The sequence below is a fragment of the Malus domestica genome, chromosome 06 (assembly GCF_042453785.1).
Source record: "Malus domestica chromosome 06, GDT2T_hap1".
Lineage (NCBI taxonomy): Eukaryota > Viridiplantae > Streptophyta > Magnoliopsida > Rosales > Rosaceae > Malus > Malus domestica.
The window spans coordinates 3,191,824-3,210,400 of record NC_091666.1 but is presented as its reverse complement, the minus strand read 5'-3'; the positions used below and the strand labels follow the sequence as shown (position 1 = coordinate 3,210,400).

Here is an 18,577-nt window from a genome sequence, read left to right as displayed (position 1 = left end):
AGGGTTTCGACATGTCGTACAGACCATAGAGTGGTTCCGACTGTAGGTGATTTTAGATTATTATACAGTTGTTAATGAGAGAAGCACTAGAGCGTATTCTTACACCATTCTTATCGTACATACTACTTCAGGTAATTCCGATTTACGTGCAGAGTAGCACCGTACAGATCACTGTGGTGACTCCGGTTGGTTTGGATATTGAGCTTTAGAATTAACCGTACAGGACCAACTGCAGGGTCTTCGGTTGATTCCTTATTTCACCTGTTATAATGTTGCATTCTTATTCTGTTGTTGACGCTTATGGCATGGCATACTTTCTGGTTTTTTGTAAAGATTTGTGATTTGAGATATAGGAAGATTTATATGCATATTATGTTATTTTCTAGGAAAGTATATAGGTTTTACAGCGAGGGATTAGAAATGTTATTATTTGAAACGTTTTCGAAAAGCTTTGTTTTACTGACCCACTCAACTTTGTTTTGCGCCCTTCCAAGTTCTAGTTAGCAGTGTTGGTGGCCACGAGGATTCCCACGGCATTCTGACAGACTACTCATGTAGGACTCACCTTCGGGTGTTGTAATTTATTAATGTTCCTACTTGACTGCACCTAGTACTTATGCTCTGAATATGTGTGTTTCACACTTAAACTTACTCTAGCATGCCAGTTGGATATTATTGCTAGTATTTGGTTTTTGTTTCTTCGTATTTCTCTTACCTATTGCTTCCGCGTCGTACTTTTGGTTACGTCACACTCACGTGACGGCCAACACGCCTTGATTTTAGAATCGGGGTGTGTCATATTACAAGTCATCGATCTATTTCCAGGTTTTTATTTAGAGAGAATACAAAATCATGGAATAGTTTTCGAAAGAAATATAAATTCAATATTGTTCTTCAATATAATGAAATGATAGAGCTATTCACGTGCTCATTTTTATTTCCTACACACTTTTGTTAAATTTTTTACTATTAATTTTATTCAATTCATTATATCTGAGGATCAAAAATTAAAAAAGGTGTGCGAGAATTAAATATAAATGTGTGTTCCTTGGATTTTGAGAAGGCAGTTGCTAATTGTTATCGGTAGCTTTGAGTCGTGACATAAACTTCTCTCCATGCAGACATCCAAACCTCCAATTTTCAAAAATCAAGAACATTGATAGATTGGTATATAATTACATGAGGTGACATCTACGAAATATTTGATAGCATTATCATATGCCGTTAAGTTATTTTGCCCCAACTTGTCCCTAAATCAAACGAGGATCCTTTTTGTGAGGATTTCGAGAATCCTCAAATTGTATCCGTTTAATATTATATGACTAGTTTTCGTCAGGTAGTATTTATGTTTAATTTTGAGAATTGTTATTGGTACTTTAAAATTCTCATTCTACATTCCAAACTTTCTATATTTAGAAAGAAAAATACACTTGTGAGGAGTGTGGAATGAGATTTTTGAAGTGCCAATAACACTTCCCTTAATTTTATATAAAAATATTTAAAATGATTTATGACTGCACGATATACGATAAACGGATACAATTTAAGAATTTGAGAATCCTCAGGATCCTCACAAAATCCGGAGAGGATCCTCATTCCTCTAAATCATATTTTTGTGTCCCACATTGCCATATTCCGTTTAGTACTGGTTTAGTACTGAGATGCTTTTATAAAAAGTGGGTATAAAAAAAAGTTGAGCTAAAAAAGATGTTTGGTAAACACTTAAAAACGGCTTATTTTCACAGTTTTGGGTGAAAAAAAGCTGAAAATGTGAAGCAGCAAAAATGAGCTTATTTTCACATCACAGCAGAAGCAGTTTTTTTTCAAAGCACGGTAATTCCAAATCAGCCCTTAAGTCCGTTAACGTTTCTACTAAAAACGCTAATGTGCCATGTGAGAAACCCAATGCTTTCCTATGGGCATCCTTCATCCCCCACCTCCTTCCTCCCGTGACCACCCCATCCCCTTCTCCCACATCCATGACAGTCGCAATAACCCAATATCCACCCTCCAAGCCATCAGTATTTGAGCCAACCCTGATCTACACACCCTCAAAGCCTTCAAATTCAAAGTGCGTGTCTGTGGAAGGGAGGGGCAAATCAGATTTTTCATTCAGGGGGTTGTGGGGTAATCGCATGGCTGAGAGGGAAGGTCAGTGTGCGCACTGCGCAGGGAGAAAGGAGGAAGGGTAAGGGAAGCTAAGCATATCGGAGGAGGGGGCAAATCAGGGCTGGGGCTATTGGGATTGTCATGGGTGAGGGTGAGGGTGAGAGAGAGAGAGGGGGGGGGGGGGGGGGGGTGGTGGTGGTGCAATAGCATGATTATTGTTATTGTTTTGGGTTTTTAAGATAAAATTAAATAAAATTATTTTCTTTTACACGTGGTGGTGACGTGGAATCCACATAAGTGGGTCCCTCATACTACATTAGCATTTTTAACTGAAAATTTAACGGACTTAACGGGACATGGTAATGTGGGACACAAAAATATAATTCCGAGAGCAAATTGTTAAAAGAGAGCAAGTTGGGACAAAGCAAGTTTCAGATGGCAAAACCAGGAACCAGACTGATAAATTGAAAAATTGAAACAGAAGAAACCAAATCAAATGTACTTGAAAAAAGTTTGGTTTACCGGCAGATCATGTAAGAAAAACAACGACAATAGTTGCACATGCTAAACAAATTTGAGGTATTCTGTCCTACATTCACCACTTTCATGCTAGAATAAAGCAAGAAATCAAACGAGAACGGCATCCAATAGTTTAATTGTATTTACAGAACTGGAAACTCAGAGGATCAAACCTTTAACGGGTTCAGGCTTGGAGGGATCGTGCTGGGTTGCTGCAGAAGCTTTAGGAGAATCCGATAGAACTTGAGCATAGTCATCCTCTATTTTTCTATGTTTCTCTTCTTCAACCTTTCCAACTTTCTCTTTTGTTTTCTGACCAACCTCTTCAGCTGCTTTTGCAACCTTATTAAAAGCACCTGTAACCCATTGAGCGCTAGTAAACACATACCGGTTCTTCATTATAGCAGATCCAGCGCTACTGACCGTCTGCTCAGCAGCTGCAAAAGCTGATTTGGTTTTCTCTGAGACCTGGAATTTCTGATCCACTTCGCGAACTTTGCCACTGACCGCAGAAGTACCAGCACTTATTTTCTCGCTGAGACCAATCTTTTTGTCAAAGGAAGCAACTTTTTCTGAAGCCGTTGAGGTCAATTGGTGTTTCTCATCAAAGCCCTTTGCCTTGTTGACTGCATCTTTGCCCAAGAGAAAGCCCTTAGCAAGCATGCCACTAACAACATCCTCTGCCTTCCGGAATGCAGATTCATCCCCACCAGGAGTTTTATTCTCTGTTGCCTGCAAAGAACGAGCAATTCAAAGGTCAATGAAATTGCAAGGGTAAAATATGATGCAGAAGCTCTGTGCAAAACTCTTACACTTGGTGCTATAGCATCAGGTGGCAACTCGTAATCTGGAGCCAGAGTTATGCTGACAGACATATCCACTATTGTAGCTCCCTGACATAACAAAAATGATTTTAAAGAGCAACATACTCAAATTTTGCAAGTTACATCACCAATTAAAATCACACTAATGTTATTGCTAAGCCTGTAGGCCATAGTGGCTGTTATTATTCCCATTTTACTTTCGATTATAGTCACATTAGGGCATCGTGTCATTGACCAATTTGAGCCAAGAATAACCCAGCATGCCTGCAATTGAAATCTTTATCACCAGACATTATACAAAGACATTACAATCTCTTCAGACATGCTTAGTAAGTAAAAATCAAGAATGAACTCTAAAAAAGCTGGGAGATAAACATGTACTAGAAGACTTTAATATAAGTACACCTCCAGCATTCTTACATTGTCTATTGAACTCCAACATTGTAATTAACTGCTATCCAATGTCTAGAAACACCGGAAAGCAAGGAAAGAGATGCAATCCTAGGTCGTCTGTTGGCACTTGGCATCATAAACTATGAGTACCTATTCTCCAATAAAACCTAAAGCACCAACTACTTAAAGCTTAAACATGACTTCTATTTTGACCTGTTAGCTCAACAAAGGGCCATATTCCCCCGTACAAAGTTTTCCATCTGGCCTGTAGACTATAGTCAACACCACAACCCACTTTATTCTCCCATAAAAATTCTACATCGAATCTTGGGTAGTATTAGAAGTCCTATAGAGCCAAGCAAAAGCGTGAAATTAAATCAAGCGGTGCATAGCCCCGTGCATAGCTACTACAGTTCTTTATTCATTAAGAAAAAGATTTCTTAGATAGCCCCGTGCATAGCCAATATAACTGAAACTTAGTTGCTTTATTTGTTGGCAACTGACACGAATCAACTTCTTGTTCCTTACAGCTACATCCATTGATTTTTCTTGCACGCAATGGAATAATCCAAAATCCTACCTATCCAGCAAGCGATATCCAGGTTCTATAATATGAATATGTTATTAATCCAGTACAGTTTTTCTACTCATCAGCACCAACCACAAATTGGCTACATCAATCCCAAATGCATTTTGTACCTTTTCTGCCCCTATTTTTGCAAAGAAACATAACTAATATACCTAGCGTATAAAGTGAAGCCACATACTGGATGAGGTATCAGATCACTAAATGACAAAGGTTTAGAGGACTGTTTTTATCTTTAATTGTACAAAGTCCCAGTAAAAATGGTTATTACAAGATCATGAGAGAAAGAAAATAAACAGAGAGAATGATGAGGTGATATATTATGGTCGAAGAAATTGCATTACCGAAAGAAGAACTGCAGTCTCAGCTCCTTGTACATCTTTGAAGGTAACATATGCAATTTGGGATCGCTCAGTATCACTACATGGAGCATTGGATAAGATAGATTAAGACACAGATAACGAAATAAGATAAATCCATCAAACTAAATAAACATCAAACCTCATCATTTCGACATAAGCAATATCACCAGAAAAAGAAAAGAACTCCTTTATGTCTCTCTCACTTGCACCCAAGGAAAGATTGCTGACCTTGATGGTTGTTACCTGCAACAGAATGGCCACCACAGATAGTAGGATTACTGGCACGATACAAAAATAAATAAAATAAAAAGTATAGGGTTCCTCGAGCGTAACATAACTATAACAAAACTAGCACATCGGGAAATAAGCATCAGATCTATGACAAATTTCTCAAGCTGAGGCAGGAACTATATTTACAAGACTGCAACTGAAACATCACTTTAACAAAACTAGCATATCAAGAATCCTGAACCACTTTTCCAATGAGAAACCGATTAAATGTAGAAAACAAGCCTATGAATCAAAAAATAAAATTTCGCTCATGGATGGATTATTCCCGTTCACTCAGTCTTCGTTTCTCCGCCTCAAAAACAAACCAAACCAGCAGATCATTTTGCAAACAAAACAAACCCAGCAGATCGTTTTGCAAACAAACCAAACAGAGGAGATCATTTTGCATTGAGGCACAGAAAAGCAAGTACTAAACAGTCAAACAAACAGTAAATCTGAGAGAGAGACATACATTTGCAGTTCTTTGCCTGTAAATACCAATCAATAGAACAAAATCCTCTCCTCATATAAACCTCAAAACAGATCTAATTAGGGTGTCCCAAATCACTGATTTAGTCAATGAGCAACTTATTCTTTAAGCTACCACCCCAAATCCACACAAAAACTACTTAACTCATTCAAATCAACACTTCAAGAACCTAAAACTCAATTCAATTTGTAAGCTAAACAATAAATTCATAAATATATACATAACTACATGCAAGAACAGAGAAAGAAATCAAGAGGGGCAGAGAGAGAGCACTGACCGACATGGCTAGGCGCTGCTGAAAGAGATCGAGGTGAGATGGTAAAGATCGACGGCGATGGCGGCGGAGACGGACCGGAGAGTTGCCGGAGAAACTGAGAGACTTGTAACGAAGTCTTCTTCGTGTTCAAAGAGAAATTCGAGCAATTTTTGGGTCAGAGTGAAGGGATGGAGATTTTTTGTTTTAATTTTATACCGGCGCAAGCGCCAAGGATGGATTTGGGGGGCACGTGTCTGGACCCTGGCACGTGAGGTAGCGTCGGGTCAGCGTTGTTGACAACTTTGAAACGTGCGAGGGTTAATTGCGGATTAGGATTCTCTCCCTCTTCTTTTCATCATTTTTCATTCATTCCTTTCACATTCTTTATTTTATCTTTCTCTTTTTATAAAAAATTAATATAAGATATTGATGTGGCTTAAATGTGACCGTTCAAATAAGAGGGAAAGGAAAAAAATAAGGGAGAGAATCGTACTCCGTTAATTGCTACTTCCCCTCCCATATGCGGTTGGGCTAGTGCGGAGAGTCTCTTAAGTACGATTTCTCTATACTTTCTACTGCATTATATTTTTGGCATAATTTTTGTGTCAATATTATATAGTAGTATGTAAAAAGTATGAAATGATAGAGAGTCTATAAAAAATCTCTTTTTTAAAAGAATTGTTTTAACATTTCTCAAAACCAAAATATCCAAACCCGACCCTAAAAAATTCGAAATTGAAAATCTCAAAATATTCGGTAACTGATACAAAAATGTGCTGATAATTTGGTACATGGATAGCAGTAGCAGAGCCGAGTACATGGCTATGGTGAGCTATTGCATAAAGAGGGTTTGAGCTCTTTAACATTAAAAATACTAATTAGTTGGGCTACTGTATAGTTTTAAATTTTTATTGTCCTAACACATCCTACTAATAGAAAGTGAATCCCAAGTTTGCTTTTATACAATACAAAATAATTTAAAATATTTTAAATGCTAAAAACTGATTACTTTAACCAAAACTAAAAATTTATAGCATTTGTTTAAAGGGGAACAACTAGTGGCAAATCACAGTTATCCACCCCTTCTAAGAATTGGGAAGACTCACAGAGGCATTTCAGCCTCCCCCTTGCCACACGTCTGGGGGAGGCTAAAATATTTCAATGTCATTGCTACCATACGCAGCTCTTAGTAGAAGATAATTTTTCACCGCTCAATGCATTCACTCATGACTCATGAAAGCTGCTTGTCAATCTCAGACAGAGTTACAGACCAAACTAGACATTTTAAAGTCTAAAAAGCAGTAGCCTACTTATCATCTCACAACTTCATCCAAAGTAGAAAAATACCAGCAACATGAGACCGTTTCAAAATTCTCTCCCATTAAAAATTGCCTAAAAACCTTGAACTTCTTCAATACGATCTTCCAATATAAGTGTCAAAACTTCTCCCAACTGCTCTCAAGTTCAAATTTGTCTTCTGTTACATTGGTCCTAAATATAAAGAGATACAAACAATGATTATATGATATACAAATTTATGATTTCAAGCTAAAAACAACACAAAAGATTAAAACAAAAGAGTAAACGTAAAAAATAGAAAGCTAAAATAAATAAAAGAAAATATCTGAATATCAATTGCAATTTGCAACGCCTATCATCCTCTGCAACCCTCCGCCACCGACAACTCTCAATGTCAGTTGTAAATTTTGAGAATTTATTCAATCATGTTGTTAACAAAGATGGTTTTTAAGTTCATTAAAACTGTATACAGTTGTTTTTGGGCTCAATAGATGGGCTTGGAGAGTGAGCCCAATAAAAATGAGAAGATTAAGACATCGGGGCCCATAAGCCAGCCCAAGGAATCCAGATGATATAACTGTTGAAGTACACTAAAAATCAATTGACGTTTGTGACAACCTAATGTTGAGACATCGACAACAAAGGAAAATGAGAATATTCGTCAATTGAGTATGTGACCCAATAGCAGATTAGGAAAATTCATTGTTGATTAGGATAAGTGCAAAGAATATCTTAAGTTGTAGGGTTGAGATGTTGGGTTGTGAACTACTTTGGTACACTCCGTAATCTTATTAAATTAATCCATGTGATCTAGGCTAATTGACATGATTGTGTTCATGTAAAACAATTTTAAAAACAAGCGCATACACTTAAATTAAGTTTAGTATTTTAACCGTTAGATTTCATAAGAAGATGAATTTGTTGTTGAGGCTCCCAAGTGTTAGTTCTCTACTAGTATCCAAATGAATGAATCCTTGGTTGGTGAAGCAAGAGGATGAAGAATTGCTAGGTCCTTCTCATCCAATAAGTCATTTTGATCATGCCATCAGAGCTTTTAGACCTTGAGGTCTGAGACTTTATCTAAAGTCAATCCACTACTCCTTGATTAGAGATCTGATTCTTCACTACTTCATTTGCCTTCGTATGAAGGTCTGAAAATCACGATCCCACAGATAAAATTACAATTTTTCTCTCACCTTTTTCACGTGTTCTCTACCTGATCAAGGAGAGAATTTCGATGCACCTGGGAGTAGGGGTGGTTCAGTATGGAATCCCAAATAGAAAATGGAATCCCGAATCCCAAACCGAAAATTTTCAGGGCAGGAATTTGAAGACCAATCCTAAACCAAAATTCCGGTATTCCCAATTTCCAAGATTCCCAAAATATTTTCGGTATTTCGGGATGGTTCGGTATTGCCGAATTTCATACAAATTGAAATACCAATCATTCATACCAAGTCAAATTAACATGCAACCAAAATAAAGTAAGTTTAGTAGCAAACTCAAAAGAAAAAAGATAAGTTACAAACCTAATATGTTCGAAAACTAACAATACAATTTTTGGATTTCGTGTTGAAGAGATAGACACATTTGGTTGAGAAGCAGCAGTGCAAGGTGAGCGTGTGTGGGAGGTTTGTACATGTAGTTGTGGAGATAAAGGGCTATGGTTACTACTTTTAAACTAAAGGGCAAACTTAAAATTATGGAAATCCAAGAGTTGAATGGCAGCGTTGAACAAATGGAGTAAAGGATTATGGTTACTACCTGTAGACCACACCAATTATATTGCTCTAGTAGTTTGCAACAATTCAAACGCCCTCTTTTCAATACTTGAATTCAACATTCAACTTCAACATGCATGCAACAAAAAAAAAAAAAAAAGTTTAGTAACAAAACCAAAAGCTAAAAAATAAGTTACAAACTATAGTTCCAAAATAAAATAAGTTCCAAACAAAAAAAAAGCTTGAATATATATAATATTTATTTTTGGTTCGGTATGGAATTACTAAAACATTGAGAAGACAATACCGATTATTGTACCAAAATTTCAAGATTGGTTTGGTATACCATCCCAAAAATTTCGGGTTTGGTTTGAGATTGAATTTTTTTTTTGGTTTGGTTTGGGATTTTCGGGATTTTTTTACAGCACTACCAAGGAGCATTGAAAATTTAATTTTCTCTTGACCAAGATGGATGAAAAATTGCAACATTTGATGGCAATAGAGAATTTAACTGATGTAAAAGTTCAAGGGTTGCTACGTATTACTTATAAATGATATTTTAGTTTGAATCTTAAAAATGACGAGTTTGCAACTAATATAATCATCACCCCTCAATATAAAATATTTCGTTATATAAAAAAATGCACAAATTGGCTAAAACAATTGAAGAGAAATCGGCGAATGCCTCTTTTGTCTACCTCCTCTCACAAAGATAGGACCACGTGTGTTAGTTGACCGTACCTCTGTTAGAAAGATAATACAAAATAACAGTATAATAGATAGTAAGTGTAGCAGTAAAAATATCTCGGTTGTAAAATACCTAAACGGAAAAAGAACAAAAATAATAAATGGTATCATGGTGGTGGGGCACTACTTCTCTCAAAGTTACAATCTCATGCTTGAACAAAGCAAGAAATCAATGAGAAGGGCATCCAATAGTTCAACTGTATTTACAGAACTCGAAGCTCAAAGGATCAAACCTTTGACAGGTTCAGGCTTGGAGGGATCGTGCTGGGTTGCTGCAGAAGCTTTAGGAGAATCCGATAGAACTTGAGCGTAGTCGTCCTCTATTTTTCTATGTTTCTCTTCTTCAACCTTTCCAACTTTCTCTTGTGTTTTCTGACCAACCTCTTCAGCTGCTTTTGCAACCTTATTAAAAGCACCTGTAACCCATGCAGCGCTGGTAAACACATACCGGTTCTTCATTATAGCAGATCCAGCGCTACTGACTGTCTGCTCAGCAGCTGCAAAAGCTGATTTGGTTTTCTCTGAGACCTGAAATTTCTGATCCACTTCGCGAACTTTGCCACTGACCGCAGAAGTACCAGCACTTATTTTCTCGCTGAGACCAATCTTTTGGTCAAAAGAAGCAACTTTTTCTGAAGCCGTTGAGGTCAACTGGTGTTTCTCATCAAAGCCCTTTGCCCTGTTGACTGCATCTTTGCCTAAGAGAAAGCCCTTGGCAAGCATGCCACTAACAACATCCTCTGCCTTGCGGAATGCAGATTCACCCCCACCAGGAGTTTTATTCTCTGTTACCTGCAAAGAACGGAGCAATCCAAAGGTCATTGAAATTGCATGGGTAAAATTTGATGCAGAAGCTCTGTGCAAGACTCTTACATTTGGTGCTATAGCATCAGGTGGCAACTCGTAATCTGGAGCCAGAGTTATGGTGACAGACATATCCACTATTGTAGCTCCCTGACATAACAAAAAAAAATTAGAGTGAAACATACTCAAATTTTGCAAGTTACATCACCAATTAAAATCACACTAATGTTATTGCTAAGCCTGTAGACCATAGTGGCTGTTATCATTCGCATTTTACTTTCAATTATAGTCACATTAGGGCATCGTGTCATTGACCAATTTGAGTCAAGACTATCCCAGCATGCCTGCTTATCACCAGACATTATACAACGACATTACAATCTCTTAGGACATGCCTAGTAAGTAAAAATCAAGAATGAACTCTAACTAAAGCTGGGAGATAAACATGTACTAGAAGGACTTTAATATAAGTACACCTCCAGCATTAAAGCTTCCTTACACTATCTATTGAACTCCAACATAGTAATAAACTGCTATCCAATGTCTATAAACACCAGAAAGCAAGGAAAGTGATGCAATCCTAGTTCATCTGTTGACACTTGGCATCATAAACTATAAGGAGTATCTATACTCCAATAAAAACCAGAGCACCAACTACTTAAAGCTTAAACATGACTTCTATTTTGACCTGTTAGCTCAACAAAGGGCCACATTCCCCCGTAGAATGTTTTCCATCTGGCCTGTAGACTGTAGTCAACACCACAACCCATTTTATTCTCCCATAAAAATTCTACATTGAATCTTGGGCAGTATTAGAAGTCCTATAGAGCCAAGCCAAATCGTGAAATTAAATCAAGCATTGCCTAGCCCCGTGCATAGCTACTACAGTTCTTTATTCATTAAGAAAAAGATTTCTTACATGGCCCAGTGCATAGCCAATATAACCGAAACTTAGTTGCTCTATTTGTTGGCAACTGACACGAATCAACTTCTTGTTCTTTATTGATTTTTCTTGCACGCAATGAAATAATCCAAAATCCTACCTATCCAGCAAGTGATATCTAGGTTCTATAATATGAATATGTTACTAATCCAGTACAGTTTTTCTACTCATCAGCACCAACCACAAAGTGGCTACATCAATCCCAAATGCATTTTGTACCTTTTCTGCCCTTATTTTTGCAAAGAAACATAACTAATATACCTAGCGTATAAAGTGAAGTCACATACTGTATTAGATCACTAAATGACAAATGTTTGGAAGACTATATTTATCTTTAATTGTATAAAGTCCCAGTAAAAATGGTTATTACAAGATCATGAGAGAGAAAATAAACGGAGAGAATGATGAGGTGATATATTATGGTCAAATAAATTGCATTACCGAAAGGAGAACTGCAGTCTCAGCTCCTTGTACATCCTTGAAGGTAACATATGCAATTTGGGACCGCTCAGTATCACTACATGTGCATAGTATAAGATAGATTCAGACACAGATAATGAAATACTATAAATCCATCAAACTAAATAAATATCATACCTCATCATTTCGACATAAGCAATATCACCAGAAAAACAAAAGAACTCCTTTATATCTCTCTCACTTGCACCCAAGGAAAGATTGCTGACCTTGATGGTTGTTACCTGCAAGAAAATGGCCACCACAGATAGTATGATTACTGGCACGATACAAAAAAATAAAATAAAATAGCAATACAACATAAAATATTTGGATAGAACCAGATATCAGGAAATATGGCACTCCTTGGGAAAAAAAAAAGTATAGGGTTCCTCCAGCCTAACATAGCTATAACAAAACTAGCACATTGGCAAAATAAGCATCGGATCTATGACAAATTTCTCAAGCTGTGGCAGGAACTATATTTACAAGACTGCAACCGAAACATAACTTTAACAAAACTTGCATATCAAGAATCCTGAACCGCTTTTCCTAAATGAGAAGCCGGTTTAATGTATAAAACAAGCCTATGAATTCAAAAATAAACTTTCGCTCAAGGATGGATTATTTTCGTTCACTCAATCTTCGTTTCTCCGCCTCAAAAACAAACCAAACCGAGCAGATCATTTTGCAAACAAACCAAACAGTGGAAATCCTTTTGCATTGAGGCACAGAAAAGCAAGAAAAAGCTAGTACTAAACAGTCAAACAAACAGTACATCTGAGAGATATATACATTTGCAGTTCTTTGCCTGTAAATACCAATCTATTTCAATCAATAGAACATAATCTTCTCCTCATATAAACCTCAAAACAGATCTAATTAGGGTGTCCCAAATCACTGATTTAGTCAATGATCACACTTATTCATTAAGCAACCACCCCAAATCCACACAAGAACCACTTAACTCATTCAAATAAACACTTTAAGAACCTAAAACTCCACTCAATTTGTAATCTAAACAATAAATTCATACATATATACATAATTACATGCAAAAACAGAGAAAGAAATCGAGAGGGACAGAGAGAGAGCACTGACCGACATGACTAGGCGCTGCTGAAAGAGATCGAGGTGAGATGGTGAAGATCAACGGCGACGGAGGCGGAGAAGGACCGGAGAGTTGCCGGAGAAACTGAGAGACTTGTAACGAAGTCTTCTTCGTGTTCAAAGAGAAATCCGAGCAATTTTTGGGTAAGAGCGAATGGATGGAGACATATTTTGTTTTTTTTATTTATACCGGCGCAAGCGAGCGCCAAGGATGGGTTTCGGGGGCACGTGTCTGGAGCCTGGCACGTGAAGTAGCGTCGGGTCATCGTTGTTGACAACTTTGAAACGTGCGAGGGTGTTATTTGCTACTTTATGGCCTAGTGGGCCCTTTACGCGGTTAGAAATTTGGATACCATCCCGAATTTCTTTGTGCTCCTCTTATTCAATCTATTCATTATATATTACGCGGTCAGAAATAATTTTAAATTTTTTTAATTTAAAATTAAACACAAACAATACTTCATAAAAGTTGACCGCACAATATACGATGAATGTATAGCATATGAGGATTCCTAGAATCCTCACAAAGAGGATCCAAAGAGAATCCTCATCCTGCAATTTGGGTAGGGCGGAAAGAAATGTTAGGAATACTCTTTTAAAAGTAGGACTCTTCGTGGACTTTCCGTCTCCTCATGTTTTTGTTTCAATTCCAGTGCCAATATTATAAAACTTTGTATAAAAAAATATAAGATGGCACAGAATTCATAAAGAGTTCCACTTTTAAGAGACTCTTCTTAAGATCTCTAAAAAAAACTCGAAATTGAAAGTTTGGTAATTGATACGTAAAAATCCCGATAATTCGGTGCATGGATTGCACTGGCGAAGCCAAGTACATGGTTGCGGTGGGCTATAGGGTATAGCATTGGGATTGTTGGAGCACTTTAGCATTAAAAATCCTATTTTGTTGGACTACTACATAATTTTCATTGTCTTTAGGGCTAGTTTAGTATAGCTGTGCTTTTGAAAAAAAAAACTGTTTTTGTTATACTATGAGAATAAGTAGTTGTGAAATAAAGTAGTAGAGTATTTGGTAAACTTTTTTGTAAAAGTGCTTTTGGAAAAAAAGAAGCAGTATAATAGTATTTGGTAAACTAAGTACTTTTGGAAGAAAAAAAGCAGTATAATAGTATTTGGTAAACTTTTATGTAAAATAGTTGTGATTGTGTGAAATAACCAAAATAACATAAAATGAGTATATTTGTTAAATGTAAAATAATAAACCAACCCTATTTTTCTTTTGTCTATCTTCATTTATTAATAATCCATGTCTTTTATTTATCAATAGTCTCTCGACAACAGAAAACACTCCTCTCTGCAGTCCCTCCCTTTCTCTGTCTCTCTCTACCGGCGCCAGTGGCCTTTGTTTCAGTCCGGACCTTCAAAGAACCAGAGGTATTTAACTTTTAACCCAAATTGCCCAAGATTTCTTTTCGACTTTTCCAAAATCGATAAAGTTTCAAACTTTCAGTGGCTCAAATTGTTTATTTTTCTGGAATTGTGTTTAATCAAATTATAGAATTGATGGTGGTGAAATCTTAAAGCTGATATTTATTCAATTTTTGGCTTTTGGGTTTTGATGTTTGTATCCAATGTCTTAGAAAGTTAAGGCTAGTTTAGCACGCGGATCGGCAAAGGAAAACCGTTTTTGGTTTTGGCTGTGGTAGTCTGGTGAGTTTCTGTGTTTCCATTTCTTGTGCAGATTGGCAAAGCCGTTTCTAGTGGGTTTCTAGATTTTGTGAAGATCGGCAAAGGAGCACCGTTTTTGGTTTGAGGGTGTTATTGGACTTTAGAAAGTTTCATTAAAGGAGCACCGTAGCTCTGCGGGCTTTGAAAATAAAATTTCCAAAGCAGCATTTAGCTGCTCCAGCTTTTATGATGATTTCAGCTTATTTTCACAACAGCTTCCAAAATAAATTTTTTTTTTTAGTATACTAAACACCTTCAACATAAAAACTTTAAAAATAATCAGCTTTTTTTTTAAGTACCTCAATGCCAAACCATACTTAACTCATCCGAACTAATGAAAAGTCAGAATTCTAAGTTTGCTTTTATGCAATATAGAATAATAAAAATATTTAAAATTCTAAAAGACTGATTTTTTTTTTAACAAACGATATTATCTCACTGAGAGGGTGAGAGAGTGAGAGAGTCAGTTAAGCCTCACAATGAATTAGCAATAATTTGATTGAAATTCGACGAAAATCGAACTTAAAATCTTACTTATAAGTAGAGGAATACCACTAAATTGCAGTACTAAGGTCCCGTTTGGTATTGTTTTTTTTCACCAAAAATTGTTTCGTGTTAAAGTTAAGCAATAAAAAAAATGTTTGGTAAAAGTTAAATATTCTACTTAATTTAAAATCAATAGGCTCTAGACAACAACTTTTAAAAGCAGCATGTAGGTTGATTTTAAAAGCTGCTTTAATAAAAAGTTGAATTGGATCTTTAATAAATATTTTCAATTGTTGTATACCTTCATTAATTTTGTTTAAATAACATTATTTAGCTTTCCACACACATTTTATCTTAAAAAAAACAAAAAACAAAAAACGCTACCACCAACCACTACAAATACTAACCTTAACCATCACTGTCATTACAACCACCGTTTTTGCTACTACCACCGCCATAACCACAACCACAACCACAACCACAACCTCCACCACTGTCACCACCATCACTACCTCCACCGCCAACATTGCCACCACCACCACTACCACCACCATCATTACCACAACCGCTTCCATTGCTACCACAACCACAACTGTCACTACCACTATCATTGCCGCCACTATCACTACCACTATAATTGCAACTTCCACCACTACCATCACAACCTCAATTGCCACTATCGGTGCTACCACCATTGTTACCTCTCCACCCCAACCAACACATCCCACTATTAGCATCACCACCACACCTCTATCGCAACCACCACCACCATTACTACCATTGTTGTCCTCACCTCCACTCCGACTACTATGTCTATTTGTTATTGTATACAATTATATCACTTTTACATTAAATTTTACCAAACTCTTTTACGCTACTTTTTATACTCACATCACTTTTAAAATTCAATTAACCAAAATATCATCAGTTTTATTTTACAACTGATTATTCTTAAAGGACAGTAAAAGCAGTTTTTTTTTTAAAAACATAGTAACCCTAAACTGGTCCTAAGTGGCAAAAGACTGATCACTTTAATCAACACTAAAAATTTATAGTATTAAATTAGAAACTTCAATTTCATTACTGCTATACACGGCTCTTAGTAAAATGTGGCCTTTCACCACTCAATGCAATCACTCATGACTCATGAAAGTTGCTTGTCAATCCCATACAAAGTTACATACCAAACAAAACATTTTTTAAGCCTAAAAAACAGTAGCCTACGTATCATCTAAGAACCTCAATCAAAGTAGAAAAATAGCAGCGACATAAGATCGCTTCAAAATTATCTCCCATTAAAGTTTGCCCAAAAACCCTTGAACTTCTTCAATACGATCTCCCAATATAAGTGTCAAAACTTCTCCCAACTGCTCTCAAGTTCAAATTTGTCTTGTGTTTCATTGGTCCTAAATATAAGGAGATACAAACGTATAAATAAGTATAAATTAAGATTATATAATTGTTTGGACCCGATTTTACATTATTGGCCTGAGTAATCAAGTGCCGTTGAATAACAGGGTAGTTGAAATGACTTTCAATTATTATTAAGAAATAATGTTGTGATTTTAATCATGATATTATATCTTAATAATATATTAAATTGTTTAAACCTGATATTCAACAATATCCCAATTGATTTAAACGTATGGAATATTGGGATATGCGGTAGCAGATAAATATGGTGCCAGATGGTATATGCTTTTGGATGTGGCCACGTGAATGTGCTTGTTGGGATTTTATCCCATGTAACTTTGCATGCATAAGCGCCACTTGGACAAATTTTGGTGGAAATACATTGATATGAAGGGATTAGGGTCGTTTTGCAGATAATGCAAAACCATCAACCATGTGTTTTAATTATCATGCACGCATGGATAAAGCTTATGAAGAGATGGTGGGATAAGTGACACCACCAAATTTACAAGATTGGATCCGACAAATGGTGATGACGTAAAGGAAGGTCATGATAAAGATGGGATTAAGCTTTGATTGATGTGATAAGGTCTAAGGCGTGAATACAGGTGCATAAGATAAAGTTTCCAGAGTTCCATTTATTGTGAATATGCATGAGATAAATGTGTGGTCAGCAACAACACTTAAAGAGTCACAGTGCAATTGGGATTGTTTTCCACGACTTAGGCATGCAGGTCTCTATAAATACCAAGCCGTAGGTAACATCCAGAGGACCTCCAATTCAACACATAACTGCCCTGTGCAAATTCTCTCAAACAACCTTGAGATTTTTTCTTTTCTCTTTTCGCCGACACACCTTCAGTTTGGATAAACAACACTGTGAAAGCAACCGGCGAACATCTTCAGTTTGGATAAACAGCAATGTTGCCGTAGAATCAGCCGACCGTAAAGCACCTTTAGTTTGGATAAACAGCACTGCGACGGGGCCGACTAGTTATCTATCCAAGTCTCGGTCGAGAAGGATTTTCGAATCCTTATTGGCAGAGGTCATCTCATTAGCCTTTTCGGCGAAGTGAGGTGTTACAAGTTATTACATTCGACACATTGAAAGCCGAATTTGATATTGAACTTCGCAGAACTAGCAGCCATATCTTCAGGCTCTAGAACCCGAAGGCCGATAGAGTTCCTTCCTCGGCCGCAGTCGCAAGATTTAGAAGTCAGCAGCGCATCCAACGCAACATCAGCATATTTTACTCCTCGGCCGAAGAGTTGGCACACCCCGCATTCAACCGAAAGACTTAGTTAGCTCATAGATTACTCGGCCTGTGCGCCAGTAGACTTAATAATTTTTAAGGTCAACAATAATATACAAATTTATTCAAGCTAAAAACAACACAATACTTTTTTAAAAGAAGATTAAATGTAAAAAATAGAAAGCTAAAATAAATAAAAGAAAATAACTGAATATCAATTGCAACGCCAATCATCCTCTGCAAGCCTCCGCCACCAATAACTCCCAATATCAATGCCAAATTTATTCTTTAAAAAAAATTTAACATTTTGAGAATTGATTCAATCATGCTGTTAACACAGGGTGCTTTTAAATTCATTAAAACTGTTTTTGGGCCCAATAGATGGGCTGGAGAGAGAGCCCAATGAAAAATGAAGAAGATTAAGACATTGAGATTATAAGCTAACTTAAGGAATCCAGATGACATAACTGTTGAAGTATATCCAAAATCAATTGACGTGACAACATGTAATTGGTTATTCATGGCAACCTAATGTCGAGTCACCGACAATGAGGGCAAATAAGAATATTCGACAATCAAATGTGACCTAATAGCGGCTTAGGAAAATTTGTTGTTGACTAGGATGAGTGCAAAGAATATCATAAGCTGTAGGGACGAGATGTTGGGTTGTGAACTACTTTAGTACACGTGTTCATAAATTGGCAAGGTGACGAATGCATATATAATCCAATTTAAATGCTTGGTTAGCGGAACTTTGGATTCCATTTTAAGATTATTAAATTAATCCATGTGATCTAAGTTAATCGACGCGCTTGTGTTCATGTAAAACAATTTTAAGAACAAGTGCAAA

General features: G+C 36.6%; 3 protein-coding genes and 1 long non-coding RNA gene across 5 annotated transcripts; 1 reads left to right on the top strand and 3 right to left on the bottom strand.

The window, feature by feature from the left end:
* Nucleotides 1–2,581: 2,581 nt before the first annotated feature.
* LOC103436848 (binding partner of ACD11 1-like) lies at nucleotides 2,582–6,031 on the bottom strand. The gene is made up of 5 exons (XM_008375295.4): nucleotides 5,831–6,031; nucleotides 4,933–5,036; nucleotides 4,776–4,851; nucleotides 3,441–3,521; nucleotides 2,582–3,360 (listed from the first exon to the last, which is right to left on the bottom strand). The coding sequence occupies exons 1-5, from the start codon at nucleotides 5,834–5,836 to the stop codon at nucleotides 2,788–2,790; spliced, it is 840 nt and encodes a 279-aa protein (XP_008373517.1). The 5' UTR covers nucleotides 5,837–6,031; the 3' UTR covers nucleotides 2,582–2,787.
* A 3,553-nt stretch (nucleotides 6,032–9,584) lies between these two features.
* LOC103436849 (binding partner of ACD11 1-like) lies at nucleotides 9,585–13,109 on the bottom strand. The gene is made up of 5 exons (XM_008375296.4): nucleotides 12,881–13,109; nucleotides 11,921–12,024; nucleotides 11,765–11,840; nucleotides 10,450–10,530; nucleotides 9,585–10,368 (listed from the first exon to the last, which is right to left on the bottom strand). The coding sequence occupies exons 1-5, from the start codon at nucleotides 12,884–12,886 to the stop codon at nucleotides 9,796–9,798; spliced, it is 840 nt and encodes a 279-aa protein (XP_008373518.1). The 5' UTR covers nucleotides 12,887–13,109; the 3' UTR covers nucleotides 9,585–9,795.
* A 1,048-nt stretch (nucleotides 13,110–14,157) lies between these two features.
* Nucleotides 14,158–14,760, top strand: LOC139197249 (uncharacterized). 2 transcript variants are annotated; one of them, XR_011582484.1, is made up of 2 exons: nucleotides 14,158–14,281; nucleotides 14,589–14,760. It is a non-coding gene; the product is annotated as an uncharacterized lncRNA (long non-coding RNA). The 2 variants fall into 2 exon arrangements; XR_011582485.1 differs by having other exon boundaries at nucleotides 14,186–14,281; nucleotides 14,488–14,760.
* A 587-nt stretch (nucleotides 14,761–15,347) lies between these two features.
* On the bottom strand, nucleotides 15,348–15,756 carry LOC139197193 (putative uncharacterized protein YDR433W). Its single transcript, XM_070823977.1, has 2 exons — nucleotides 15,469–15,756; nucleotides 15,348–15,362 (listed from the first exon to the last, which is right to left on the bottom strand). The coding sequence occupies exons 1-2, from the start codon at nucleotides 15,754–15,756 to the stop codon at nucleotides 15,348–15,350; spliced, it is 303 nt and encodes a 100-aa protein (XP_070680078.1).
* Between the last annotated feature and the right edge of the window lie 2,821 nt (nucleotides 15,757–18,577).

Bases quoted from the DNA above. Each gene is read 5' to 3' on its own strand.
- LOC103436848 (XM_008375295.4), bottom strand. The intron at 3,522-4,775 runs GTAATGCAATTT...TTGTTATGTCAG, and splicing joins AGACTGCAGTTCTTCTTTCG to GGAGCTACAATAGTGGATAT. The intron at 3,361-3,440 runs GTAAGAGTTTTG...CGTTCTTTGCAG, and splicing joins CTGATGCTATAGCACCAAGT to GCAACAGAGAATAAAACTCC.
- LOC103436849 (XM_008375296.4), bottom strand. The intron at 11,841-11,920 runs GTATGATATTTA...ATGCACATGTAG, and splicing joins GCTTATGTCGAAATGATGAG to TGATACTGAGCGGTCCCAAA. The intron at 10,531-11,764 runs GTAATGCAATTT...TTGTTATGTCAG, and splicing joins AGACTGCAGTTCTCCTTTCG to GGAGCTACAATAGTGGATAT.
- LOC139197193 (XM_070823977.1), bottom strand. From the start codon at position 15,756: ATGGTGGTAGCACCGATAGTGGCAATTGAGGTTGTGATGGTAGTGGTG.